At 51.2% G+C, this 27212-nt stretch overlaps 11 protein-coding genes across 11 annotated transcripts; 2 read left to right on the top strand and 9 right to left on the bottom strand.

Moving 5' to 3' along the window:
* Window positions 1–352: 352 nt before the first annotated feature.
* On the bottom strand, window positions 353–1479 carry N7443_010552 (uncharacterized protein; the record flags this gene model as incomplete). Its single annotated transcript, XM_056890608.1, has 3 exons — window positions 353–753; window positions 817–1181; window positions 1241–1479. The coding sequence occupies 3 exons, from the start codon at window positions 1477–1479 to the stop codon at window positions 353–355; spliced, it is 1005 nt and encodes a 334-aa protein (XP_056737099.1).
* A 1864-nt stretch (window positions 1480–3343) lies between these two features.
* N7443_010553 (uncharacterized protein) lies at window positions 3344–3604 on the bottom strand (the record flags this gene model as incomplete). Its single annotated transcript, XM_056890609.1, has 1 exon — window positions 3344–3604. One exon carries the CDS (start codon window positions 3602–3604, stop codon window positions 3344–3346), a length of 261 nt encoding a protein of 86 aa, XP_056737100.1.
* Window positions 3605–4081: 477 nt separating this feature from the next.
* Window positions 4082–6331, bottom strand: N7443_010554 (exosome nuclease subunit RRP6; the record flags this gene model as incomplete). The annotated part of the gene is made up of 1 exon (XM_056890610.1): window positions 4082–6331. The coding sequence occupies one exon, from the start codon at window positions 6329–6331 to the stop codon at window positions 4082–4084; it is 2250 nt and encodes a 749-aa protein (XP_056737101.1).
* Window positions 6332–6600: 269 nt separating this feature from the next.
* N7443_010555 (uncharacterized protein) lies at window positions 6601–7047 on the top strand (the record flags this gene model as incomplete). Its single annotated transcript, XM_056890611.1, has 4 exons — window positions 6601–6641; window positions 6714–6751; window positions 6802–6872; window positions 6952–7047. The coding sequence occupies 4 exons, from the start codon at window positions 6601–6603 to the stop codon at window positions 7045–7047; spliced, it is 246 nt and encodes an 81-aa protein (XP_056737102.1).
* A 296-nt stretch (window positions 7048–7343) lies between these two features.
* On the bottom strand, window positions 7344–10028 carry N7443_010556 (phosphatidylinositol N-acetylglucosaminyltransferase; the record flags this gene model as incomplete). Its single annotated transcript, XM_056890612.1, has 5 exons — window positions 7344–7679; window positions 7729–9408; window positions 9460–9612; window positions 9740–9832; window positions 9909–10028. 5 exons carry the CDS (start codon window positions 10026–10028, stop codon window positions 7344–7346), a joined length of 2382 nt encoding a protein of 793 aa, XP_056737103.1.
* Window positions 10029–10400: 372 nt separating this feature from the next.
* On the bottom strand, window positions 10401–13287 carry N7443_010557 (mismatch repair ATPase MSH2; the record flags this gene model as incomplete). The annotated part of the gene is made up of 2 exons (XM_056890613.1): window positions 10401–13199; window positions 13264–13287. 2 exons carry the CDS (start codon window positions 13285–13287, stop codon window positions 10401–10403), a joined length of 2823 nt encoding a protein of 940 aa, XP_056737104.1.
* Window positions 13288–13607: 320 nt separating this feature from the next.
* N7443_010558 (DNA replication factor Cdt1 C-terminal domain-containing protein) lies at window positions 13608–15059 on the bottom strand (the record flags this gene model as incomplete). Its single annotated transcript, XM_056890614.1, has 1 exon — window positions 13608–15059. The coding sequence occupies one exon, from the start codon at window positions 15057–15059 to the stop codon at window positions 13608–13610; it is 1452 nt and encodes a 483-aa protein (XP_056737105.1).
* Window positions 15060–15755: 696 nt separating this feature from the next.
* N7443_010559 (uncharacterized protein) lies at window positions 15756–16304 on the bottom strand (the record flags this gene model as incomplete). Its single annotated transcript, XM_056890615.1, has 3 exons — window positions 15756–15956; window positions 16035–16135; window positions 16193–16304. 3 exons carry the CDS (start codon window positions 16302–16304, stop codon window positions 15756–15758), a joined length of 414 nt encoding a protein of 137 aa, XP_056737106.1.
* A 1048-nt stretch (window positions 16305–17352) lies between these two features.
* Window positions 17353–19395, bottom strand: N7443_010560 (C2H2-type zinc finger protein; the record flags this gene model as incomplete). Its single annotated transcript, XM_056890616.1, has 2 exons — window positions 17353–17526; window positions 17584–19395. 2 exons carry the CDS (start codon window positions 19393–19395, stop codon window positions 17353–17355), a joined length of 1986 nt encoding a protein of 661 aa, XP_056737107.1.
* A 3207-nt stretch (window positions 19396–22602) lies between these two features.
* N7443_010561 (putative Golgi transport complex component Cog5) lies at window positions 22603–24012 on the bottom strand (the record flags this gene model as incomplete). The annotated part of the gene is made up of 1 exon (XM_056890617.1): window positions 22603–24012. The coding sequence occupies one exon, from the start codon at window positions 24010–24012 to the stop codon at window positions 22603–22605; it is 1410 nt and encodes a 469-aa protein (XP_056737108.1).
* An 831-nt stretch (window positions 24013–24843) lies between these two features.
* On the top strand, window positions 24844–25968 carry N7443_010562 (class II aldolase/adducin domain protein; the record flags this gene model as incomplete). The annotated part of the gene is made up of 5 exons (XM_056890618.1): window positions 24844–25111; window positions 25162–25422; window positions 25479–25611; window positions 25670–25838; window positions 25894–25968. The coding sequence occupies 5 exons, from the start codon at window positions 24844–24846 to the stop codon at window positions 25966–25968; spliced, it is 906 nt and encodes a 301-aa protein (XP_056737109.1).
* Between the last annotated feature and the right edge of the window lie 1244 nt (window positions 25969–27212).

The raw sequence follows: 27212 nt of genomic DNA on the forward strand, positions 1-27212 counted from the left end.
AATAATCTTGGCGAAATCTAGGTGAGGGATGGCTCGGTGGGACAGAATTGTTGCTGGCCAGCTGACCCGCTCCCCTCTCCAACAAGATTCGATTCTGGCAGAAGCTCTGCCATTGGTAGGCCCTTTGGATATCTGGTCTTACCTACAATGACTGAAAAATAGTCTCTTCCGGAAATGAACCACCGGACAGACCCTTGTGTGCGGAACGACGTCGGCGATCGGCTTGCATGTATATCATGCAGCAAGCATTCTATATAGATCTACGTGGTATTTTCTGGGTCATTTTTCAAATAAACATAGAACTTAAACATTTCCACCACAAAACTAACATTAATAAGAACGAGTCTGCTATTCAAAGTCCGTCACCAGGAGACCAGATCTTGAGCCATCTCTGATCAATACCCAGCTCATCCTTCTCATAGAATCGCAGGTCCGTACTCAGCCGGATTCGTCCCGCCGGATCCTCATTGCGTCCACTGGCGTGGATGCTGTACGGGTCATGGAATACCACATCTCCAGCTTCGTAATTGGTGACAAGCCACTTGTGAGTACCAAAAGCAGAGTGGGCGGCTTGGAAATCCTGTGGGGAAGAGGATATCATACCGCCGTCCAGCATATTGACATTAAACGCAGAGATGCGCTGTTCTTTTGTGAAATGTTGGGCACGTTTATTGAAGTCCTCTTCGATATGGTGTCCGAGAGGAACGGAGTTCTCGAGGTAGCAAAGACCGCCTCCATTGATAGCGATGTCACCTATTTTAAAAGTATTAGAGCATTGTAACAACATTTTAAACCGAAGGAAAATCTGGTTCTGACCGATAGGCACCCAAGCAGTCAAAAAGTAGCCTTTGCCTCCTCTCAAGAACAGCTTATCGTAATGGATACCGGTCCCCAATCCAAATGGGACATTATGTCGTAGCATCGTGCGATCCAGAATGCGATGCTCTTTCCAATCCATAAATTCTCTGATGAACCCAGTCAAAGCCGGATGTTCCACAAAGTCACGGTAATTCGGTTTCGAATGAGCATCAACAAGAATCCTGCGTTCCACGGGGTCGGTGGGTAGACCCGCACCGCCGATCCCTTTGTGAGCGTCGGGATGGGAGGTTGAGTTGAAAATGCCGTCCCGTGGAGATGATCCGGGCTCCAAAAGCGAGCTTACTGAATACTGGCTAAAATAGCTAAACGGGAATTTGCATGTTAGGAAGGTGTCAAAAGATCTACTTCCCAGAAGACCTACTTCTCTCTCGCATCCAGTACATCCTCTCTAGGTATCAATCCCTTGACAAACAAGTATCCATCTTGCTTGATACGCTCTCTCATCTCCTCCATAGGAAGTGAAGAAGGAGTCGGACGGAGCAGGTCGATGTGATCTGGGGAAATACTGCCGCCATTTTGTCCGAGGCCTTCCGGCAAATGGTCCTTAAGAGAACCATAGAGACCTGGAGAGATAGGCACTACGTCCGCTGCGGCTGCCATGATCACCTAGAGATATCTGAAAGAGAAAATTATTTGAGGTTTGAGAATGCCACTTTATCGAACAGAGACGTGTACTGCGGGTCAAATCATAGGTCTTTGCTGGCGCTAATGAACCCTCATATATTCTCAGTCAATCTACACTGGGCGAAACGACCACCAATCAGATTTGCATGAGGGGTAGATAGACGATTCGATGAACAACCGGGCCCGCTAATGAGAAGTTCACTTCCCTCGAATGGGAACGAGCACCTCCACATGCTCGGCAGGATCCGTGATACACTAGCCATATTTGGCCATTATTTCGCCGAGATCTTCCTGTTTTGATCAATTTCGGCGCCTAACTCTATTCGGTGATCGTTACGCGATCTATACATGTCAGTGCTGGCTGCATATCATGTCAAGCCCCTGTGGGGATATATATCAGATGGCATTCTCTGCATATCGCTAGGTGTAATGACTCGGATAGACGGTCCATATTGTGCTTGCCAATTCATATAGGTAAAACTCAACTGGAAATGAAGTCCTATCATACCAGGTGCACCAGAGGTATTCATGGATACAGACGTTGCAGGATTACTGCGAAAATCGCACAGCCCATTGTCTAGAGACTTGATCCGCAAGCTATCAAGAAATTCATGTCATTTCTCATCTTGTTTTCCTTGTCTCAAGCGTCTGCTCATAACTTATTCCCGAGATTACTATAGTCTCTGTAGCCCGTTTGAAGATGAGATATTGTCTGGAAAGACGTGCCGAGAAGAGCTAGAACAAGCAGCAACACAATTTTGAGGTGTCATGGTGTGACTGGTGGTATGATTCAACCTCAAGCAACAGTTTTCTGTGCTCAAAACAGCGCAGCCACCCGAGAAGCATGCTTAGAATGGCGATGATTTAGAAACTTTTTTCTTGATACCGATGGCTGCAGTTCCAATTCCTCATTTCTCGTCTCCCATCTTGCCTGATCGCATTTTCTCCTCCTGCTATCTTCTCTTTTACTATAGCACCGCACACTGTTGCTATATCCCTGTCTTTCCAGTTGATGGGCGTGATCTATTTTTTTCGGTGGGAGTCGCAGTCATAGCACGCGACATACAGAAATCCCATCCGTCCCTACGCAATCACTAACGATGACGTCCCGGAGGATATCCCCAAGCCCAACAGATTCTTCTCACAATCATCACCAACCAGCACGACTCGTCGTCATCGTTCATGAAATGAAAATGAAATTATCTCTAGACTCGGTATCACGGTCAAAGGCAGCTCCGGGTTCGGCGCGGCCAAGTCGTTCCCTTACCGCGCAGGTTAAAAAGCCTGCAGTCTCGGGAAACCGACTAAAATCCTTGGAAACAATAGAGTCGTCACTCATACGATGAGCCCGGCATTTGCGTTGCTTGCAGCCTTTCATGAACGAGAGAATAGACATGCTCTAGGCTTCAGATGTGAGCCAAGGCCACATGACTCTATTAGAAAAAGTGGATACAACAAGAACGGGTTCCATAACTCAGTTGGTTAGAGTGTGGTGCTAATAACGCCAAAGTCGAGGGTTCGACCCCCTCTGGAACCATCGAATCACCATTGGTGATTTCTTTTTGTCTCCTTCGCATTCTGTAGGGTCCAAGAGGCTTTTTTTTTGACGTCTACTTCCTGGTCTATCACGCACAAAAATATGACACCCCGAACTGAAACTCTCTTGGCAAAGTGGGGGAAGAGCTCTAGCCGCGAATTGTTGTATCCAGCAACAGTGCAGCGGATTTTGTTGGTCGCAGTTTGAGTTATTTGGAGCAATTCTTGGTCTCTGGCAACTCGAGACGAGCGCTGCTTTTGACCATTGAGCAACATAAAGGTCCAAGGTTTGAAGACTACGAGTCTACTGGGCACGGCGCCGAGCAACCGGTTGAACGGCCAGCCGTGGAAGAGCATAGGGATCAATTCTAGAACTGACAGGGGCAGTCTGGAAGAAGAAAAGGGACTGGTTCCATTTCTCGATCATGATAGGAAGGATTGTGTTCACTCGGGCTAGGATACAAGAATATTGGGAGCCATTGCCGGTGTCGAGGACACAGTTGATTGAATCAGCTGTCATAACCAAGACCGAGAAAGCTAGGTAGATGGCATTAGACGCCGCCATCTTGCGACATTGCCTAACAATGAGTCAAGATGACTTGATCATCCAAATAAATGATTCTTAACTTGTGATATGCATTTCGCCTGTGTCAACCTTTTACACAATTACTTGTTCAGGATGCGGCACGCTCATCTATTACAAGCCGCTGATACGTAGACAAAAGCTCACTTGCTCACAATATTCGGTGACCTCTTGACTAGAATTGATTGTATAGCAGCTGATAGATAGTTTATGGAGCCATACTTTGTTGCACCAGGCTCAGTGCATCTCGAACGGGCGGTTACTATGTGATGTCGAATACCTAAGTTTGATAATGTATCATTGTCAAGAGGAATTCCCAATCTCTAAACGTACAAAAAACAATCCCAGTCCTCGACGCACGGGTATCGCTATGCATACAGGAAAATAAAAATCAAAAGAAGAAAAACAGGAAACCAAACCCGGAGATGCTTTTGCGTATAAGACCAGAGGTGGAAAACCCTACTTGCGGAAAGTAAGAGACTTGCCAGGAGTTTCCTTCCTCTCCTTGCGCGCACCCGAGGGCGCATCCATAGCCTTGGCATAGGGGTTGAAATGCTTCCGGCGCGGGGCAGCCTTGCCCTTTGCTTTGGGAGCGTTGAGCACGGAGTCTGCAGCACCGTAGTCGAATGGCGTGGATTCGGCCTCAGAATTAGAGCCAGACTGACCTGCCTTCTTGGCCTTCTTCTCCTTGCGCGACTTCTTGTGCTCCTTCTCCGTTGGGTCGAGTTCGGTCAGAGGGATCAATGGCTCTTCGTTTGGTTGCTCGACAGGAGTAACCTTGCGCTTGCGAGGGCCACCGAGCTCCTTGACGGTGAAGATCTTCGGAGTTGTATCCTCAGCCACAGGGACGGGAGCTGCTTGAGGAGCAGGTTGGCTCGGGGCAGCGCCAAGCTTCTCTCGGGCCTCCGAGACGGTCGATGGCATGGGTGGTAGAGGCAGGGAAAGTCGGAGGGCTTCATTCGAAGCAGCGAGCGAGTATTCAAGCGGAGCAGGAGGTTCATTGGCCTCCAAGACGTTGCCCCAGAACTGAGACGACTCGTAGCGTTCAGCGACGGGGAAGTCCACGTCCTCTATATCAACAGCGATCGGTTCAGCAGCAGCCTTACGGGGTGCGGCAACGTCACGCCATTCTGGGCCCGTGGCCCCCGCGATCTTTGCTTCCTTGATAGTCTCAAGGAGACTGCCTACACGGTCCTTTGTAATGGGGGTCACAGGCGAGAGTGTTCGCAGAAGAGTTCCCATATCCAATGGCATGGTCAACGCAAGCTTGAAGAGCATGTGCTTCGGGAACACACACTGCCAGCCTTCATCTTCGGCCCGAGCAACCTCGTCGCGCCATTGGTGAACAGCCTTGAAAACGGCGAACTGTTCTTTGGAGATCACACCGGCATTCCGTTCCAGCAGATCAAACCAGCCCCCGGAGCCTGTTCCGAACTCTGCATCATAGACCGGACGATCGTATCTTTGCAGTGCCTCGTTCTTTGAGCGCTCCTGCACATAATCGATGAGGTTTTCTTCCTCAGTCGAATTTTCAATGAGGTCATTGCGTATACAATCGTAAATGTAAAGTAGGTAGTGGGTATCGGATCGGGCATAATCGAACATGCCCTCGGGGAGAGGGCGAACACGCCAATCGGCCATCTGGTAGCGCTTGTCGGCTTCGAAGTTCACAAATTTGTTGAGAAGGAATTTCAAACTCCGCTTCTGGAAGTTCAGTGCGGAAGCCGCGTGGAAGGTGTCGAACATACCAACCACGTACAGGCCTAGATCACGTTGGAGCCAGATGATATCCATAGTAGCACCATGCAAGACCTTCACAATCTTCGGGTCTGTGAACACCTCATTGAGGATCTGAAGTTCCTGTCGCCAAGGCTGGAGAGTATCAACGATCCAGTCCTTGTCGCGAGTGCTGATCTGCATCAAGGACACAAGACCATGGTATGAGTGGACGTCGTGGTGCTCCAAATCAATGGCGATTTCCTTTGCGGCCTTCAGCTCGCCTAGCATTTCCTTGACTCCATCCAAAGTATCCACAAACGTAGCAGTCGTTCCCTCGAACGGAAGATAGTCGATCGGAGTAGCAGTCTTGTAGACAGACTTGGGATATTGCGCTTCACGAATCTCGGTCTCGTAAGGGTGCGGGTACCGATCATCACCATCAATCTCCCGCGTTTTCAGCGACTTGTCGAGGGGTAGAGTAGCATGCGGCTTGGAAGTGAGAAGAGGGCGGAAGAGGCTCGAGCCAGAGTTATCGGGCTTGTGCTCAAACTGCAGTTGAGGTTTCGGAATTTTGGAAGGGCCATAGTCGTAGACGGTAGGGAACTTGGGCGCTTTCTTGATGACAGGTGCAGCTTCCTCCTGCGACGGGCTCAATTTCTTGATAACGCCGGTAAACTCGTCCAGACAGGCATCGGCCTTTTCCAAAAGCGAGTCAATCACATCCACCACACCTCGCCAATTGTCATCGATCGAGTCCTCATTGTACAGCGTCGGAGCCTTGATATCTGTTCCGGTGGTGGCAGCCTTGAGAACAGCTGATGTCAAAGTAAGAATTCTAAGACTCTGTTCGTCGAGCGCCTCTGTAACTTCCGCGCTGGAGGTACGGTGGAAGTTGAGATCCTCCGAGGAAAGTTGGCCTACGGTGCGGGTCACCTGCACCAAGGAGGACTTCAATTTGTCCTGGAAAGGGATAAACTCTGCAGAATCCATGACGGGCAGAGCTCCAACCGCGTAAAGATGAAAGAGAGTCGCGACAAAGATGTGCTTGATCAGCTCCGAAAAAAAGTGAAGCAGAAAAGATGCGCCCGCAGTGACCGCCTTCCGAAAGGAGCTGGACGGCCACCGGTGCTTTATTGGCCGATCTCCGACTGCTTTCTTTCTGGCAACTTCGATATCTCCAGAAACTCAGCTGTCCAGGAATCCTTAAGTGGGAAGATTGCCATTGTCTAGAATATCCAATACATCTCTAACTGGGCAAAATGGCGGCTTCTATTGCACCCGAATGCAACGAGATCAAAGAGTGAGTCTCTACCCTGTGCCTCTACAGTCCGTGTGCAAGGAAAGCTATAGAAGCTGACCTAGAGCTCTGCAGGAAATATGACACTTGCTTCCTCAAGTGGTATAGTGAGAGTATGTAAAACTGACGGATCGGTGCTGTGAAGTGGCTGAAATCAAGACAGAGTACCTGCGTGGCAACACCACATCGAACGACTGCGAGGCGTTGTTCGAAAAGTACAGATCTTGCTTGAGCGTAAGTTCTGCATTCTGAATGTTTTAATATTATCAGTAAGCTATCTTGTGATGTGACTAACAAATATCCGGGCCTACAGAAGGTTCTTAAGGAGCGAGGCATTGACGCCCTGTTGGAAGATGCCCGCAAAACCAACGGCAGTGAGACTGATGCAGAGTTTCTCAAAAAATCATGAGTCACACTCTATATCAGAATCATCTCTACTCTTGCATTTACTTTGTTTTATATGAGCGACTGCAGCTTTCCTTACTACCGGCGCAAATGGACGGGTGCATGTACCATTGTCAATGAGATCATCTCAACCAGCACTTACAAACATTAAGCACATTTTTACAGAATCACAACTTCAACTTTTACCCACACGACTGAGAATTACCCCTGATTGGGATAAATAGATAGTCTTAGCAGGAAAAAAAAATCATGCATTAAAGGTCTATATACTAGGGTATTATGGATAAGACTCGAGGCAAATCATCGATGACCTCGTCTTCGAATATCCCCCTGCCCAAAATTCGGCGGGACCTTGGGCATTGGATTTCCCAGGCCACCGCCTCCAGATCTAGAGCTACTACTCCCACTGTTTTCCTTCTTCGGCTGGGTGAGCATAGCCCACACCTCAGCCATTCCAGCCCGACGCGCGGGAAGCATACTGTATTGCATGCTATACAAGTTGCGGCGGTGGATGGGTGGCACGAAGCGGCCAGTGGCGAGGCAGAAGATGACTCGTGGTGCTAGGTAGTGTTTTCGAAGTCGGTGGCCGAGTTGGAAGTACTGGTCGAACATTGCACGGAGCGGGAGCGGAATAGACTAAGGATGTTAGTGCATTGCTAAAGAAAGGAAGGAAAGTTCGACAAACCTCGAGATGGATGTATGAAAAGGTTGAATCCGAATCCGTGCTTTTTTTATCCGATTCGTCTCGTAGCTCGAAACGAATACCACCTGGCAGTCGCCTCGAGTCTTTTACGCGTAGCATCAGCGCAAAGAGAGGGAAATGGTTCAGGAACGCCAGACAGGTATCGAATCCGGCTTTCATGGTAATAATCAACATACGAGCCGAGGCAAAGGTCAAGTAGAAAACCACCACGGTCGGCAAAAGAAAGAACAGCACCGTAAAGAGAATGGTTCCAAGCAAAAGCTGGTCGAGGTCGTAGTCGCATGAGTCTATTCGATTGCGCAGTACGTTTCGTTTCTTCCCGCGGAATAGATGGAAGAGTGAGATGATGATGGTGAGCTGCCAGTTGAATATGCGGGCAGAGGCGATGTAGAAAGAGTAGATGTGGACGGTCAGGATGGAGAGAAGGTCAGAGAAGAGGGCGATGGGCATGCTGGCGCCTGCGAAACTGGAACAACCGACAACGTAAATAACGGCAGGGAGATACGGCTGAAGGTTGGCGATGCAGGCTGCCCAGTTCTCAATGACCCAGAGAAAAAGATCACCAAGGAAGGCTGCAAGTTCGTTGTTCAATTTCAAACCAGCAGGCCAGTCCATAAGCCACGATATTGTGCGTTGGAGGCCTTCAACAGTCCAGCCAGTGAGAACGAGGTTGATCTGAGAAGCCACCCAGTTCGCGTTGTCAATGATATATGACCCGAGAGCAATCCCGATGATCACATCGTTGGCCACAAGCCACAGGCTGTTGTAGAAGCGAATATAGTCCGGGTGACTAGTCGTCACACTCTCCCAATTGTCCTTTCTTTGACGTAGCTTGACATATTGAATGGGCCAGTAACAGAATTGCTGTAGTCGTATATCAACCTGCTGAGCAGTTGCAGATACATCCTTAATAGCAGCAGCATCCGGTCTGGCACGCCATTCAAGAACTTGTAAGACAACTTCCGCAATTGACCGATGACCCACGAGCCCGATCACAAAAACCCTAGTGAGAACCGGCCAAATCCACTGCCAGAATACATGAGCCACGCAGAGGACAAGAAGTCCCCACAATGTCGTAGCAGATTCCACAACACGCTCACCGACACTCATGCTTCGTTTGGCTCGGATTCCAATCAGATGACTATTTTTATGCATCAACTGACTCATCTCGTAGGCACAATTGACCTGATTGACGATCAGAGGAAGAGCCTGCTCCTTATGCGACGGAACATGTTTGACCACCGTATGGAATTTCAACTTGTCAACCAGGACTTGAGCCTTAGCTTTCTCCTTCTCTTCCTCGGACTCGACCTTGCTCGTAACTGCACCACCCCCCTCAGTCGCCTTCACTTTATCTCCTAGCGCAAGAGAGATCGGATCCAAAGACATATATTCCATGCGCGTCGGATGCGGTCGATGAAACATGATCACCTGAACCGACAAATTGGCTTCCGAGGGGCAATATACTTGCGGTGCTTTCGACGGCGGATGCGTAGTCACACATAGATGGGAGGGATTGAAAGACGTCGGGGCATCGCTTGAGTTCGTCGAACCAAGGACGTGCATCTGAGACCTGCCGCAAAGGCTGAAGATGCGAACAATTGGATGCGGGGCATTTCGAAAGAGGATTCCAGCGCGAAGCGCATTGTCGACATTTCGTGGCTGTCAATAGAATCAGTGCCCGCCGCGCAGAACCAGTTTTCGAGTAAATACCTCAACATCTTCCAGCACGGTCAGGACAAACAAATCTAGCTCCGAGTTCCGCCATCCAACTATCACTCCCGGCGACGAGGATCGCGGAAGGTCGTATGGCCAAAATACCCGCAGTAGCCCATCACTCATGTTCATGTTGTCATCCTCCAGCGTCTAGAAAGAGCCTCGACGGCGTAATTGTTCGCGCGCGGAAACGCCGAGGTTGACGTGGCGTGGATGCTATTGCGCAAGTCGTTAGTCTCAATACAAGTGCGATGTTTCCCCACAGTCGGTAACTCACCAAAGTGCCCTCCCTTGAAGCCAAAAGATGGATAGGAAGTACCAAGAGGAAGAAAAAGACCGACAGAAACAAGAACCCCTTCAACGTGCGTGTCTAATTCCGGATGTTATTGTAAGCAACTTCGCACAGCGCCAAGTCGGGAGCGGAGGGGCTCCATAGGCCAACTCACCACGACGCCGTGATCCCACGCGAAAATAGCCAATTCGTAAAGACGGGTGACAAGGTCCCACCTGGCGGTGATGTAGCCCGCGACGAAGATCCCAAGGGTGAGGATGGAAAAGGGGTGCATGAATCAGGGTAATCCAAGCGTGTCGCCGTTCAGTCCGCGCGCATAGCTGGGGAAGGATCGAAGGACCGGGAGGATTGTAAAAGTAGAGGATCGAGATCTGGGTGGAATTGAGAAGGAGCTTAAACGAGTGGCTGAAGAGGATAGTCCCGCGCCTGCTCCGCGCGTTGTCTGGACCGATCAACGTGGCGCCACGTGACTTGGATCTACATGCACATAGCACTACAGGGGTTGTTTAACGGAATAGGTGGAAGAGAGGAGAATAATAATGTTTGAATTGCCCCGAGAGATCTAGATAATTGGGGGTTTCGTGAAATGCGTTTTCCTAAATGTTCCCGTGGACGCCATACTCCTGGATAGCCTCAATCCGATCCGTTATAGAGCCTTGATACCCTGGAAGACTTTGTTCCCCTGTAATTTGGAATCTGCTTGAACCAAGTCACGCATGATTTGGCGCTTCTGTTCTGAAGATAGATCCTTGCCGTCAATTTCTGCCTTCCACTTCACCAGCATTTCCTTGAGCAGTGCGCTGCCTTCTTCAACTTCTCCTTGGGAGTACTTGTCAAGCGAGGGCGCAGCCTGTTTCTCAGCACTCTCGCCAGTCGCAGACGTAAAGTCTTCCAGCTCCTCAGCTTTTTGACGGGCCATGTTCACAACCTTGTCCGGGAAACGAACTAACTCAGCGACGTGGATACCGAACGATTGATCACAAATACCAGGCTCAACACGGTAGAGCAGCGTGACTTGGCGCTTCTTCTTCTCCTCTGCTTCGGCATTGTTGTCCGTGCCATCGCCAATGAAAGCTACGACGTGAAGGTTCTGCACGGCTTTAGGGTAGCGATCTGCCAACGCAGTAAGCTCGTGGAAATGGGTTGCGAACAGGCCGAAACAACGAATCTGCGTCACAATGTGCTCTGAGATAGCCCATGCCAGGCCAAAGCCATCGTAAGTACTGGTACCACGACCCAATTCGTCCACAATAATTAAGGACTCGGAAGTGGCGGACTTCAGGATGTTGGCGGTTTCAAGCATCTCTGCCATGAAGGTCGACACACCCTTGAGCTGCGAGTCACTGGCACCCACACGGGCCAGAATGCAGTCGAAAATTGTCAGTTCGGCCTCGGTACAGGGGACGAAGCAGCCTGTTTGGGCCATCAGTGCAATCACACCAATTTGGCGAATGTAGGTGGATTTACCACCCATGTTGGGACCGGTGATGATGAGGAAAGAAGATTCATCACGGATCAAAGAAACGTCATTGGTGATGAAGGAAATATCGTCCTGCATCTCCATGCATGGGTGACGGGCTTCCTTGAGAATGGTGTTACCCGTTCCTCGGGGGTGCATCTTCGGGCGGACATATCCAGATGGTGCATGGACAGATGCATGGGAAAAGCTGACAATCACATCAAGATGAGCCAGGACACCAGCGACTTGTTCCAAAACCGGGCAATAGGACGCGGCGACGTTGACTACCTCATTGACAAGGCCAGTCTGGGTTCGGTTGTAATTTGAAGACAGCTGATCGTGCTCCCGGCGGAGAGACTGCATAGTCGAAGTGGTGAAATAAACACCGTTTTTCTGCGTGGAGCATTCTTGGTACTCGCGCTTGTTGCGGATGCAACCTGCTTCGGTACGAGTGAGACGGAAGCACCAGCCGTGGACTCGGTGGTTCTCCATGAAAAGCTTCTTTTCCATCTCCTGGTTCAGGTCCTTGGCAACCCGACGGTGCTCCATATCCATATCATAGCGTAGCTTGTCTAGCTTCTTGCGAATGACTCGCAAGCTCTCGTCAAACTCGGGCTTGATGATGAATTCGTGGTTTTCCAGGGCATCAAGGTCAACCGTAGTTTCCACCATTTCTTCCAGCTTAGCCAAGCTGTCCGAGTGAGCCCGGATCTTGGATGTATACTCCTTCTCAAGTGGTGACTGGTACTGTTCATCCATGACATCTTGCAAAGCATTGACGAAGCCTGGCAGGCGAATAGCCACCTGATAAACACGGACGACATCTTCCAAGTTTGCCTGCTTCTTCTGGAAACGCTTCGTGAGTCGATAAAGATCAGGAATAGCACGCAGATGCTCCTCTTGCATAGTCTGACGTAACTCAGTATTCACAACGAAAGCCTCAACAAGCTGTTGCCGTTGCTCAATCGCAGCGAGATCCATGAGCGGCTGCTTCAACCACTGCGAAAGTAATCGACTTCCCACGGGCGTCTTGCAATGATTGAGCAGACCGAACAGACTCATGCTCTTAGCACCGTCTCGCGGACCGGGCATGAGGTTCAGTGCACGGAGAGCCGACGCATCGAGCTTCATGTACTGAGACAGATCATGCTGATAAAGCTGATACTGACCAAAGTTGGTCGGATCAGACATAACCCCGAGATATTTAATTAGAGCCGAGGCAGATCCCATAGCAAGCTTAAGCTCCGTCTGGGGAAGTGTACCCGCAGCGCGCTCATCGCGAAGCAATCGGGTAAGATCTTGTTCGATATCACGCACACCGAAATCCGCCACAGGCCGCTCAGAAATGGCAATTCCACAGCTATCTGCAATAGCGCGAATCTTACCCAGTTCGACATCCTTCCGTGTCGAATCCATCACAACTAGGCACTCCTTCACACCGAGTTGAATGACCAGGGACTCGAAGTTGGAATAGACGTCGTTATCGAGGAACTCGCTAACACCCAGCTCACGTACGCTGGCATCAGCAAAGCACACACCGATATTCCGTGCCTCAGAAGCCTTGGCCGAGATTTTAACAGCCAGGATAATAGGCGCAGAGTCCATAGACAGTGCACCGACGCTGCCCAACTCCTCCTCCACATCCTGCAGGTTACCAGGACTAGCCTGCTTCGCCAGCTTCCAGTTCCCCTTTCCAGTGCCGCCAGAAACCCAGATCTCAATACGCTTATTTAGACGGAAGAGGGCCTCGCGCAGGAAGTTGCGGAACACAGTCACGCTCATCGTGACGGAGGGCAGGCCGCCCGTCTCGCTGCGGCCGAGGTTTCGGAGGACAGAGGTGGTCTTGTACACAGTACGAGCGATGAACTCGGCGTCTGAGCCATGGCTGGAGTACCAATCACCTCGATCAAACACACGTATGGTCTCATTGTTGTCGGAGGTAGGGAGGTCTTTGTAGAAGCGAATGAAACCGACTTCGTCGTCGACCTGCCAGGGGGTGGTTAGTCAATTATTCTCCGATAATAAGGTCTATACACGATGAAGAGCATACCTTGAGGTCTGGCCGTGAAGACATTTTGTGGGGGATTCTGAGGTGGTTAGGAGGCAGAGCTGGGTTGAACTTGGGATGAGCTACAGACGCGCTCCGCACGCGGTCACGTGAAACGCGTCGCGCGTTAAGTGGTCTGTCGCTCAGGCTGATACATCATATTATTTTACAAGAGAGAGATTTTCTTGTTATAGTAATTATTATTGGGGTCTCATGCTAATAGGTAGCCCGGGTAGAGGCTAAGATAAATGCTACAGTACAGGGTATCTTCAAACGCTGATGCAAAACCGCGAGCAGCCGGGCTCCACGGATGCGAATACAAATCATCAAAATAAACAATCCACCACTCAGATGCCAAGGATGGGAGACTGCACACAAGTTCCAGCTTTGTCCCAGTCGGCCTTCATTTGGGAAACTTTGGCCCCGATTTCCTTAGATGCAATGTCCTTGCAGGACTTCAACACCACCGAACGCATGTTGTTGATGTTAACAATACCAATCCAGTGACCAGCCATACCAGGTTCTGCGAGAATCTCAATACAGGTCTCAACCTCCTCACGGGGGATGGGGTTGCGGACCGAGTCGCGAATGTGCTGCACAATAGTCTCGAGCTTGAAGGGCTTGCGCTGGTTGGCAAGCATAGCCTTGATGCCAGTGCCTACATATCCAACGGGGCGGAGAAGAGCCAGGATGTTGGCAACTTCCTCCACTCGGTCCGCAGCAGAACGACGGATAACCTCCTTTTTGGACGGCGGGGGAGGCAGCTTAGACTGAATCAGCTCCTTATTCTTGATGCGGTCCAGAAGTCCTTGTCGGCGGCTGCTGGTAGCAGCCAACGGCTTCGAGCCGGTCTTCTCCATATCCGAGCGCAGCTTGTCGGCCTTCATACGGAGAACACCTCCTCGCAAATCCTGTAGTCGCTGCTGACCCTTTTGGAATGCGGTGAAGGGGGTGAGAGACTCGTGGATGACAGCGAGGTCGAGAGTCTCAAGGAACAAAGAAGGACGGTCTTCTTCAGTAACCTGTTGCAAAGAATCTTCAGTCTGCGCCCAGAGAAGATCAAATGCCTGCTCAAACGTGTCCTGCAAAGCCGGAGGCTGCATGTCAAGCTGCACAGTTCGCTCAAGGCAAATCTTGCCCAGTCCGTAGTTTGCAAGACGGTATGAGATATCCTTTGCGTTCATACTCTGATCCCAAACCCAAAGCAGACGTTGCAAGTCCTTAATATGCACCTTGCGCTTCCTCCAGACATGGGTCACGCTAGGAAGGAATTCTCTGAGATCCGCAGGGGTTTTCGGGCCGTTGTGTGCTGCGTGGATAGAAAGAGCCTTCACGAACGCGGAGTGAAGATCCAAGAACTCGTTGACACATTTCGCGCGCGGTGCAAGCTTTGGCTCTTCGCGAACGGTTGTGAAATTGAGTTTTGATTGCTTCGAGGGGGTGCCAGGTGTCGCGGGTGACTGGTCGATCTTGGTTGGGGAACGGGTTCGTCGACTAGGGGTTCGCTTGGGCGTGGCATAGTGACCACTACGTGGCGAGTTGACAGTCAATTGGCTGAGCTTGAGGGTTTTGGAGGGGCTCTCGGCTTCATCCTCCGTTGGTTGCCGGGGAGCGACGACATTCTCGATCTCCTGCAGTTTTCGCTTCTTCGAAGGGGAGACTGGTAATGAGACGGTCTTGCTGGGGAGGGTGACAGTTGGTTTTCCGGGCAACTGCGGTGTGATACCGGCTTTGGTTGCCCTGGTGAAGACCTGGATGGCAGGTTGCGCCTGCAGGCTTTGCCTTGTGGTGCGCGGCATCGCGGCAGCAAATTTTCTCGGGGTGGGGAGAGGAAGTTGCGACGGATAAATGATAATGTAGTATACTCGGGGTAAGAGATACCAGGTTATTAGAAAGAATTGAGGTAAAAACGAGAAAGTGAAGGATTAGAAAGAGGAAGGCGTGAAGCGTAATGAAGGGCGCGAAGCGAAAGTCCCTGAGACGCGTCGGAGTCGCGTGGAAACGTACTTGTCCCAATCAGGTTAAATCGTCAAAATCACGCGTCTCGATTAAAATAAAGTGATTCAGCAGTTTGTACAGCAGAAAGAATATGGAATTTTTTAACAAGGAATCGACTGATAATTTGTACAGAACTGAATATTTCGAGGGGAAGTGAGATCGACATTCTGGTCACTGTGGTGATGCTCTGGCATTGGAATGTCGCGACCAGGACTACGGACAGGCCAGAACTAGCAAGGCCGAGTAGCACTAGACCAAGAATAGCAGCAGCTCACAATTGACAATAGGCATTTGGATGTTGAGACCCTCTAGCCCCATGTACCCCACCGTGACACGCATGAGATGAAGCTATTCCCTCTTGTCCACTCATCCTCTACTCCTCTAGGCCTCAAGTACTCCAATTTTCCCCCAGGATAGCACACAGGCAGAATCAATCATTGATCATAAACATAATATTGGGAATTAATTAACCACAAGATGCAAGTAACAAGCCGGATTTATTTCTTGCTCGAGAACCAGCCAGACGCAGTTCCCTTGGCCTCAGCAGCCTTCTGCTCAACAGTGCGATCCATCTTATCGACGCCATCGTTGAACTTCTTCCGCGCCTCCTCGCTAAGGTCGCTGAACTTCTTCTTTCCATCCTCCGCCAGCTCGGGGATCTTCTCGTCAGGCTTGAACTTGGAGCGGGCATTGTTGATCTGCAGTGGTCAGCCGTGCTCAAATAATACCCTAGTACGAGGTACTTTTCATTGGGAGTGGGGGGAGGGGGACCGTACAGCTTCATCGACAGCCGCACCAGCTTCTTTTCCGTAGTTGGCACCGGCCTTCTCGGCATCGTTCGGGGAGGGCAACTTCTCGCGAGCCTTCTCGGCGTCAACTGGAATGTGTTAGCGGGACTTGCGGGACTTGGAGACTGTGAGGAGACGAAACGCACTCTTCATTGCCTTCTTGGCACCGTCGACATCGCCGCCTGCGCGGTACATGTAGTAACCACCTGCGCCGGCAGCGGCGAGGCCAAGGTAAAGGGGCATTCGGCTCTTCGACATGGTGAAATATGTGATGTAAAGTAAGGTAGAGGGTGATTGGAGTGTGTGCCTGTCAGGATTGGGAGTCCTTGCTTTTATAGTGTCAGTCGCCGTCACCGGACTATGACGTCTATGCCCGGATTGTTCGACTCGGGCCCTGCATGTGCTGCGGCTAGAACCTCGTTTGGCCTGTCGGTGGCTGGCATGCTTGGAATGGGGTTACGGGAAACAAGAAAAAAGGGGAAATGTGTACATAATTATTTACGGTCTATTTCTAGCCTCGTTGACCTCTACTTCACGCTCTACGGGCTGCTTGGAGCGAATTGATGCCAGAGTCGGGGACGCTTTTTAGCTCGGCACTAGACTGGTCTAATGCTCCCCTATCGACGTCACCGGCTGGTCATCGAACCCGTTTCCGCTTGCTATCGTCCCAACCACGGTTTTGAAACTTGGGGATTCTACACTCGTAGGATTCTTCCATGGGATCGGACCCTCTCTGTTAATGTAGTCTGGGGCGAACTCGTGCGGGAGTTCGGGAATGGGGGATCCTCGTCCATGCGGGGTAAAACGCTCGGGTTGGAGATCGTCTCAGCTACACTAGGGGTCTTACAACACAAAACGCACAATGAAATTCATCAGTCATATTGCGTATAACGATCATCAAAAGTCCGTAGGCACATAATCGACCATCATAAAAAAGTATAATAAGACACAACGGAACTGTAGACACATGTCCTCCCAAAGACTGAAACATACGGCCAAGCAAAGAGTGATCGAAGCCACACCACGATCGCAGACAGCCCGGACCAAATCCAGGCTGGAGTATCATCATGCACACACCACCATCCATAGCTTCCGCACGAACGCCAGGGCATGCAAGGAACCGGAAATCCATTGACCCAATAAACAAAACTCCCGAACATCTGAAGGAGAAAGGAGATTTCCATCATGTATAAGTCATCAAGTCGTCAATTCATCAAGGGAGAGAGATAGGAAGATGAGAATGTCCATGAATGTGTGAATGGACAGAAAGAATGTCGAGGCACAGAAGAATGTAGGATGATCCAATTTACAGGAACAGCTTGGCTGCTCCTTTGTTCTCGCTCGTCGCGACGGCCACCAGGGCCTCCAACCGGCCCATACCGGATTCCCGTGCGGACGAGTCGGAGAAGACACCAGTTCGGGGCTCTCGCTCAGCGTGACCCGGGTAGCCGTCGGTGTGAGGAGATTGTCGATCACAGATCTATGACGGCGATTAGTATCCGAGGCGAGAGCCGTCCGTTCGAAGAGGGGTTCCTACCGGCTGAGGATGGTCGGATGGCAGCGAAGAATCATTCGATTCAATATACCCGCTGCTGTGCACAATCGCTGGGTGGTACTCAACGGATGCCGTGGATGGAGTGTGAACGCCCTCACTGCTGCTCGAGTCTTCCGGGGATGTGTGGTTTGGCCGACTGCTAGTCGAAAGACTGGGTGCGTGACCACGGTTTTCCTCGGGGCTTCTCTCCGCCGTAGGACCAAAAGCTGGCTGGTACGAGGAAGAGGGCCGAGAGGAAACATTTTGGAGCTCTGCAATGGTCTGCTGGCTCCATTGGGATGCATCACGGGAAGCTCGTCGATCTCGGATGTCAAGACCTGTAAGATTGTGATGCAGAGACATGTCCCAAGAAACATGACCTCGACGGTGACCAGGTCCGGAAATTGGAGGCGCCGGGCGCACCGACGGTTGGTTATAGTTGTAGCCAGGTCCAAAGCCATGGCCTGGAGGATGTCGATGGTGACTATCGATTTGCATAGGGCTCGCCTTGCGGGTCGGTGGAGTCAAAGGTCGTTGTTGAGAAACAACTTTATCGAAACTTTCAATTCCAGGGAGTCGGGTTTGATGTTCAGAGTTGTTGTTGTTTCCACTGATCGGTGCCTGGACGGTGTCGGGGGTATGGAATTGGCTTAGGCCACTGGTTCCTGGCCGGCCAAATGCAGGATATGTTGAAGGATGCCATGTTCGTCTCCGCATTTCTGCCTCGGCTGCGCTGATGGCATTTTCGTCACGAGACGAGGGGTAGTTACTGCTAGTAGGGCTCGCAAAGACACCGGCCGCGCTCGGCGGGTACGGGGGTCCAGCGGGCGCGTTGACATATGCTGGAGGATATGCGCTGCCGGGCTGCGGGACGAATGGGTTGCTGCTGGTGGGGACGGAAAGACGACGAGCGGCGGTCCTACCCTCCCAGAAACCATGGGATACAGAGGACATGGGAGAGGCATATTGCGGGCTGGCACCCGGGCCGGCTGAGAAGACATTGGACGGGGTGTATGGCGATTGAGCCGCCCCAGGAATGCCACGAATCTGGCCTGGCGGCGTACTCGGAGGCTCTCCCATCGGATCCAGCCCTAAGCGAGCTCGGGCCGTTGGGTCGTTGGCCATCATGAGGGGCGGGGGTCGTCGCCGAAGTTCCGGGGGTTGGCTGAAGGTAGATGCTGTGGATGTGATACTTGAGGTCGACAGATTTCTACTGTGGCCACGGCTGTGACCGCCCGCACTGCCTCCTGTACCTGCTCGAGCACGGCCGGGTGGGCGTACACGATCCGTACGCACCTGGCGTTGGAATCGAGTACCCGTCGCCGCCAACGAATCACCGGGGATCTCTTCATTCACATGCACGGTTTGGGCATGCTGCCGCAAGTTATCGAGTCGGGAGAAGCGGCGCGAGCAATGACATTGAAAAGGGCGCTCGCCAGTATGTTTGCGAATGTGTCGGGCGAGGTGTTCACTGCGAGTGAAACTCAGGCTGCAGGGAGGAAAATCCGTGCAGAAGAAGCGTTGACCCTTCTTCTTCTTCGACGGCGGCGCACTGCCCGGCTCGCCCTCGTGGTCGGTATCGTTATCTCCTTCGGAGTCATCATGCATGTGGTCGTCAGACGATGAGGTGTTCCTGGCGTGACCAGAGGACGGGGCCCGCGACAGGCCTTCGTTGGAGGCGTCCGGGCGTGAATCTGCGATGGAAGAATGTTCCGGGGTGACCGGCACCCCATTAGGGTTGGCACGAGGAGTCGTCGCACCGTCCATGGCGTGGTCCTCGGGGGAAGAGGTGTTGACGGGGAGGAAGGAGGCCATGGTGGGCGTCAGCGGTGGATGCGGGTGTGATGTCGAGGGTCTCTCTCGAAATTCCGGAGGGGGCGAAAACCACTCTCCTCCGGTCGCAAAGCCGGCAACCCGATCCAAGTCACTATATTCCGGTATTCTATACTCGAAGGCGTGTAAAAGCCGCAGCGCTACGCCGGAGAGCTCGGGGAGTGAGACACGAAGTCGGATAGCACTGACTGAACATTCGCGCAAAAACCTTAGTATAAGACTACTGGAACAAAGAGTGTTTCGAAACGTACTAGAGAGAGGAGGGGGCGGGGGGTTGGAGAGGGGGGTTGGATATGGAATGCTTTCCAAGTCCAAGGCGACGCAAGGGTGAAGAAGAAAGAGAAAATGTGGGAGGAAAGGGGAAAAGAGAAGGAGAAAGAGAGTTAGGCGATCGCGAGCATCTCAAATGGCCATAGATCGCGATGGTGGGACCCGATCGTTCAAAATGTTTCAGGTTGTGCCTGGTTATACTTGACACGAGAGTGAGGGAGGGAGGGAGAGAGAAAGGTGATATGTCCGACCGGTGTAGATGAAGGGTTCAAGGGTAAAGGTAAAAAAAGAAAAGGAAAAAAAGACCTCCGTAGGGAACCAGAAGTAAGAAAGGTAAGAGCATAAGAGAATGGTGACGACGAGAAAGCAAAGGCTTATCGGAAGCGAGGGGCAATGTTGAAGATCCCAGGAACTTCTCCAGTGCTTTCCGGGGCTACCGATGCGAATCATCGAGTGTTTCACCAGATCGCAATGCGACTATAACCGCGTGTCGGGCGCGAGTTCCAGACCATCTGCTACCAATCCCAGGAACTGTGGGAACTTTGGCAACTCCACGAACGCTAGACCAGGAGCGGGAGGAAATGGTCTCCATTTCCATCTTATCCTCCAACCACCACCCACGCCGTGAAGGTACCAGGCACCTCCCCGATGATTCATAGCGCCTCCGCCACCCTGTGCACCAGGGTCCTAGACCTCGTACCTCCAGGCCTTGGGAGTCTTTGACGTTCACCACCTGCCAGACCCAAAGGAACGATGACCCATATCCAGGCCCAGCTGGTCCTGGCCCCGCCAACATGCCCTCAAGTTTGGTTCTTCTGGAGAAGCAGATCGGTCGAGACGGTCTCGACCTTTGCACTCTCGCCTGTTTTCTCCATGCGACCCCCTTGCATCCGCGTGGATGTATCATCGCAGGGTTCGCTGAGTATTGGAGGGGTCTCCGTCATACTCTCTCTCTACAGATCGTCTCTTGGTGTGGTTACGCGGTAAGGGTCTGGCGATTCCGAACGGTCCGCTCTGTCAGAAAAAAAAAAAATCTCCGTGCTTCGTATTCTCTGGTTTCTATTCCCTTTTTTTTTTTGTTTTGCCCCTGGTCTTGGAAGCTCGAGCTCAAGCTCGAGCCTCTGAGGTACGATCTGGGCACTGACCCTACCCTATGTACTTCTACATGCTAAGTATAGAGGTGCGGGGCTCTTATCGCAGCGACATGACACTTTAATTCCGGTCAACTGGAATTATTGAAAGATGGGACAAACTACACTCGACCGTGAATCCCCAAACCTTCAGGGCCCGGCTGGGACCGACTGGCCGATCACTGTGCCTGCGTCGAGCTTGGTGTAAACTTTCAACCCGCAACTTTGCAACTTTGCAACTTTGCAACTTGCTTCCCACTTCTCCAACCCCCCTCTTCTTATCTGCAAACGGAAATGCGGGACACTGATGATCGGCGGGTCCCAGCCCGTTGTACGAAAACCTTGGGCTGCATTGTACAGTACTCGCATGACGGTGATTCATATATCCCACGGTACAAGAGTACTTTAATGTACTCTAAATTCCTGCAAATTCCTGTCTGGCGAAATCATGCGCCTTTCTGCTCGAGCCAGTTCAAAGTTCATATAACAGAAACGTGACGCCACCCGATCTCCAGATGATGTGCTGCACTTTCCCCATGCTCTCTCTCTCTCGTCTGCCCCCTCCCCCCCCACACCCTCCGGAGTTCAATACCGTAGCAACGCGATTGGTGAGAAGTTCGGGAAACACGCACGCTGAGACCCCGGTGCCCAGCCGTGGATCAAGTTGGAACTCGGCAGGATTGGAACGATCATCAAAACGCTTTGCCCCCCCTCGGACAGGGGAGGAACCGACCGAAGAACTTGATTGGATCCACACGTATACATCTTTTCGTACTAGACAACCCCTCAGCTGTAAGGGCCGGGTACCTGTAGGTACAAAATGCAGGGCGCCACCGCGAGGCCAAGTGGGCGCACGGCCAGGTAGCGCCAGGTACCGTCTGCAGGGCTTATCGATAAACATGACTCACGGTTCCCTGGTGACGTCGACGACTTGAATTCTCCGAACCTGACTGGCGACGGGAGGGGATCCGCATCGACAGTACATAAATGGGTGGATTCCATGGGTCTGTTTGGGGATAAGAAAAGAAGCTCCAGTCGATCACTGTCCCTCCGGTCTGTTCTTTGCCTTTGAAGCGGTCAGGGCGGCAGATGACAGGTCTCTTGCACTTTCTGATCTCCCAACACCAATCACCAGCTGTCGCGCTGCATCTCCCGGGAGGATCCATGTACCTGACTGTGTCGTGAGTTGTGCGTACCTGGACCCCCCGGCCACGTACGCCGATTATGAGGCTATTCGGGGCATTTCCGACCGTATCAGCACTGCCACTGTGCACGGCACATGTGATATCGCTGAGTCCTCGCCAGGTTCGATGTCCTTATTGGCCACCTTCAGCGAAAGTGTATTGTACCCTCGTCCAAGGCAACCCGGAGCTGCAGTGTGCGCGCGGTCCCCAGCCCTCTTCGCAACCCAATGCCTGGAAAGAGGTGCATCGTGCAGGGGTCATCTGACCATCGTAAATCCCCGAGTTCGGAGGCATTTGGTTTTGGTTTTGGTTTTGGTCGTGGTTTTACTTGGAGTGTTGGCTAGTGGTGTCACTGTGAGCTTCGATCCAAGGTACCGTCCCCTTCCTCCTGCCAGGTTCCTGGAAAACATGGGTGCCTACATTCCTGGGGTAGTTGGCCCGTGGTGCGTGCGCATGTAGATCGTGGATCGTGGATCGTGGATCGGTCCAAAGGTGTGCTCGAATTAGGTCTATGTGCTAGATAGGGTTTCCTCGTAAAAACAAACCGACTTCTCGCGCTGCGGGTCGCCTGTAGGGAAAACAACATGCTATGCTATGCTATGCTTTTACCGCCCCAGCGGCCCAACAACTGAGCTGACCATGACTGCTGCTTCTCGTTCCCAGTTGCCCACGTTGACGGTGTCGGTCCCTAGGCGTCCCTTTTCAGCTAGTAAGCTGCTGGTAGACACGTTGGATGCACGCATCACGCATTCCTTGATCTCGGACTTGAGTCTATCGCGATTGGATCGGAGCGTACGTGCAGACACACCACCGCGACTCATAATCTCCTGGACACGTGGAGAGAGGGAAGAGGCGATCGTGCGCCAATAGTATGACGGTAGCGAAGACGTGTCCAGCGCTTGTTGAAGTGGTTGTAAGAGGTTCATTTTGGTTGGTGTCTCGCAATCGGTAGGCTGCTCAGCCGACAAGAGAGGGTGGGATGGGGATCGGAGGTTTCTTAAGATAGACTCGAAAGCAACAATATCCTGGCATCGGGCAGAGACATCGGCAAGCGTGCGGTCCATGGTGGGAAGCTGGGACAGAGCTCTAGCAAGTGAGTTGACAGAGGTCATGATGGCTGTGTGCATGTATCCTTGTAGTGTCGAGAGAAGAAGCTCGGGTTTGAAGTCGGACACCGTGGTTTCGCCTCTAGGAATAGGCGACAGAAGATATAAAGTAGCTGCTGCGGTGGCCAGTCGCGATCGAGCGTCACGAGCTTGTTTGTAGCTCAAGGGCCCGGACTGGCCATTGGCCTGACCGGATAATGAAAATCGGTTGATGGTCTGCTGCGCCCTAGATTTGATCATGTTCTCGGCGGGAATCACGTATTCGTTGCGCAAGGTTCGGGTGACCTTCACCCGATCAAGTCCATAGCCCTCATCCTCATCTGATGTGGCAGAGAACATCTGCCGCAAACTTAAGACTGTGTAGGCTGCGCGCTCCAGTGCTCGGAAACCTTCTCTTGCGGTCGTATTGTCGTCAGATCCTGCTGTCGCATTCTGTCCTGCCGAGCCCCGACCTGTGATCCCGGCGAGTTGACTTTCAAGCTGTCGGCCTAGGGACAAACAGCGCGCAACGGCTCGTGCCAATCGGACTGTAGCCAATGACTTTTCAGCCGCGATTCGAGCCTCTTCAGCAGCCTTCCATTTTTCAATAACTTCTTTCTCCAATCGCTCGTATCCATGGGTCACGGAGGCAATCTGTGTCCCTGTCTCTTGCAAGATACGTTCTGCGGCGGCCGTTTGACCTTGTGTATGGGAGAGCAGTGGAAGTGCTGATTTTGTGGTCAGCGCATGAATATGGGTGTCAATCTCTTGGAGATCAAAAAGAACTCGTGATAGTGGCGTCGATAGGTCCAGGGGTGTATCGGTAGCATTGTTGGTGCTTAGCACGAGTGTGTTGGCGAAGCCGGCTGGCGAGAAGTCGGGGTCGAGGAAAGCCTCATAATCAATGTAGGAAGGCTCTCCTTCCGCCATTGTCACAGGTCTCGGTACCTGCGGTACTCAAAAAGGGCACCGTATAATCAATTCTGGGTAGAATGGGTTCGCAATCGCATCGGAGGGCAATCGAGGAACAGGTGGGTATCAATAGAGTGGGAAGTGCATGCGCCAGTATTTTCGCAGGTTCCGGGTCGGGTGAGACAGAATTGGCTATATACGGGTCCGTGATTGATCTCGAATGTAATTCAAATCGATGTTCGACCGCGTCGTGAGCTGCTTCTGAGCGAGGAGATCCGTGGATAAGGACAGCAGTTGCGACCTCCGCGATAATCCCACATGGCTCCGATTAGAAGGTCACATGATTCAACCCTGAGGCTTAAGGCCTGCAATAGCAACTCACATCTAAATCTGATTATTCTTGTTGATTCACTCAATCGTGTCACTATTTCTCGGTTCAATTCTATATTTTGACCATCATATGTTGTTCAACAAAAAAACACTACGGCACGGCATGAAAGACATAAAAGACAGGCAGCATCCGGCGGGACATCGTCACATACTTTGCTTCAACCCGCCGGGAAGTCTTACCGAATTAAGCGCAGATCTCAAATGAACAAGCCAAAAGATTGGTTCAAGCCGGAGAGAGTCCGTGACGCCCAACAACACGGCGCCGCCTTCCAATGACACGGGCGGGGTTTGGAGGGGCGCTATAGATAAGCACCTAGAGACGATCAGCCTTCTTTGTTCCTGTCACCTATACGTCTGTACAAGTAGACGGGCTTTCTCCGCAGCTGTTAAAAACCCGGTCGTCCATTTCAAGTCTTTATATTAGAGTCAAGGCTTTTCATTTCTATAATTCTCGCCATCATGTCAACAACGGCTACTACCACTCAGCAGGCTGAACAATCTGTTCTCTTGGCCGCCGAGCAGCAGATTCCCTCTGCTGCCAACGATGCGAACTTCCAGTCTCTCGCCCGCGGGAACCGAAATGGTACACTGAAGCTCCGTGGCATTCCCACCTTCTCTGATCCTGTTGAGAAGCGAAAGTGGATGAAGGAGCACATGGCCGCTGCCTTCCGCTACTTTGGCAAGCTCGGATATGGAGAGGGAGTATCTGGTCATATCTCTATGCGCGGTATGATCCATGGCAATCAACCTCTGAGGGAAAGATACTGATAGTTATAGATCCAATCCTGAAGGACCATTTCTGGATGAATCCCTTTGCTAAGCACTTCTCTACCATCAAGGCCTCGGATCTTGTCCTTGTGGATCACGAGGGATACGTCACCGAAGGTGGTGCCCAATTGCCTATCAACGAGGCAGGATTCATGATTCATTCTGAAATTCACAAAGCCCGCCCGGACGTGATCGCTGCGGCGCACACTCACGGTATCCATGGCAAAACGTGGAGTGCATTTGGAAAGCCGATTGAGATGCTTACACAAGGTTTGTTGCTCATTACTGTCTAAACCAGAACGCAGACTAGCTAACGCGGCGTACAGATGCATGCAACCTTTATGGCCGTATCGGCATCTATGATGACCATGCTGGCATTGCCCTCTCCCAAGATGAGGGTAAAGCAATTGCAAAGGCTCTTGGAAAGGATAACATTGCTTGCATCCTTCAGAACCACGGGTAAGTCTTTCACAGTACGCTTATCTCCTTTCAGCTGACACTGACTGGTGTCTCTTAGTCTCTTGACTGTGGGAACAACGGTTGACGAAGCCGCTATTCTCTATTCCATGCTAGAGAATGCCTGCCACTCTCAGCTTCTGGCCGAAGCGGCTGCGGCCAACGGCATTCCCAAAAGAATTATTAGCTCTGAGGTGGCTCAGTACACTGCTGAGTTTGCTCAAAACCCGGTAAGTGCAGTACAACCAAACCCGATAATATGCCTGTGGCGCTAACGGATCGTAGCACAACTTTTATACTGAATTCCAGCCGGAGTATGAGTTGCTTGTTGAAGAGACCAACGGAAGATTTCTCCAGTAAGCGTGCTCCGGTGTCTTCGATGCAACTTACCAGTTCAAGCCTGGCAATGCGTCCTCAAAATTATGACTTAGTAAAGACATTGAGATTCAAGTATAAAATAAATTGTTACTGTGTACTTAGTGGCCCAAATTGGTCCGGAAAGCGTCACCGTATATGGCTGAGTGACAAAGTATATAGACACATTGTGGTCGTTTTATACAGGTTAATCTCTATGGTAAGATCAGGAGCAGAAATTGTTCCCCGCACCATGCTTGGTGAGAGGCCCGAGCAGAGAGAGGATAAACCCATAGGAGTCAGATGACGCGAAGAAATTCCCGTTCCGTTTGCTGAGATTCGAGTCAGTAAGCGATGAATCATTACTTCAGGGGTAATGTGTGGTCTTCTTACCAGCACCCCCTGGTACTTCGTTGCTCGATCAATCAATCAATCAATCAATCAATCAATCAAAATTGTATTAACCTGATAAATCCTTTTAACACTAGAACACTAAGCTCGGGGCCGGAGGAGAAAAGGCTCGGATGTAAACTGCAGTGGGGCCCATCTCTGCGTAAAGTTTAGGCCTGGTGCATAACTCGGCCGAATCATCAAGATTAAATACTGTTGTTCACGCCTGTACTGGTCACCATTTTGATTGGTCTGAATCTCTTTAACAGACTGGAATGAAAATAAACTCGCCTGTATATTGGCTGGTCCAAAGTGGTAGTTTTTATTTACTTAATTCCGGAATGGTGCGACCGGATTATAGTGGCTCAAAAGTGATTAAATACAAAGGGTGTCCTATTTTGCACATTGAACGCAGGAATATATACTTCCACCAACAAAGGTACTGCCATGCGACTCACACAGTTCGCAAATATATGAACTGTTACTGAACTGGATAGAATATGTGGAAAATTGGGATTGGGAGGTGAACGACGGTGGAGAGTGACGGATGGGATCAGAAGTTTAAGGAAGCTGATACGCCGAAGAATTGAAAATATACCAAACTTCATGGTGAGCCTGGAAGCTCAAATATCTAGAATAGCGAGTCGCTAAATAACTCTTAAACTGGAATTACTGGTTTATAGTTTTATTAGAAAACTTTTAGTATATCGCTTGCTTTGGCAAACAAGAGCCCCAACGATCAGATGCTAGGTACGTCGGCTAGACACAATCTACTCCAACGACTCCAACTCCCCGCTCAGTCTGATATGCCACGGGGTCGGATGAAAGGAGCGATAAGAAACAGTGAGGTAATTGTGCCC

The sequence above is a fragment of the Penicillium atrosanguineum genome (assembly GCF_028827265.1).
Source record: "Penicillium atrosanguineum strain IBT 20685 chromosome Unknown utg000008l_segment0_segment0, whole genome shotgun sequence".
Lineage (NCBI taxonomy): Eukaryota > Fungi > Ascomycota > Eurotiomycetes > Eurotiales > Aspergillaceae > Penicillium > Penicillium atrosanguineum.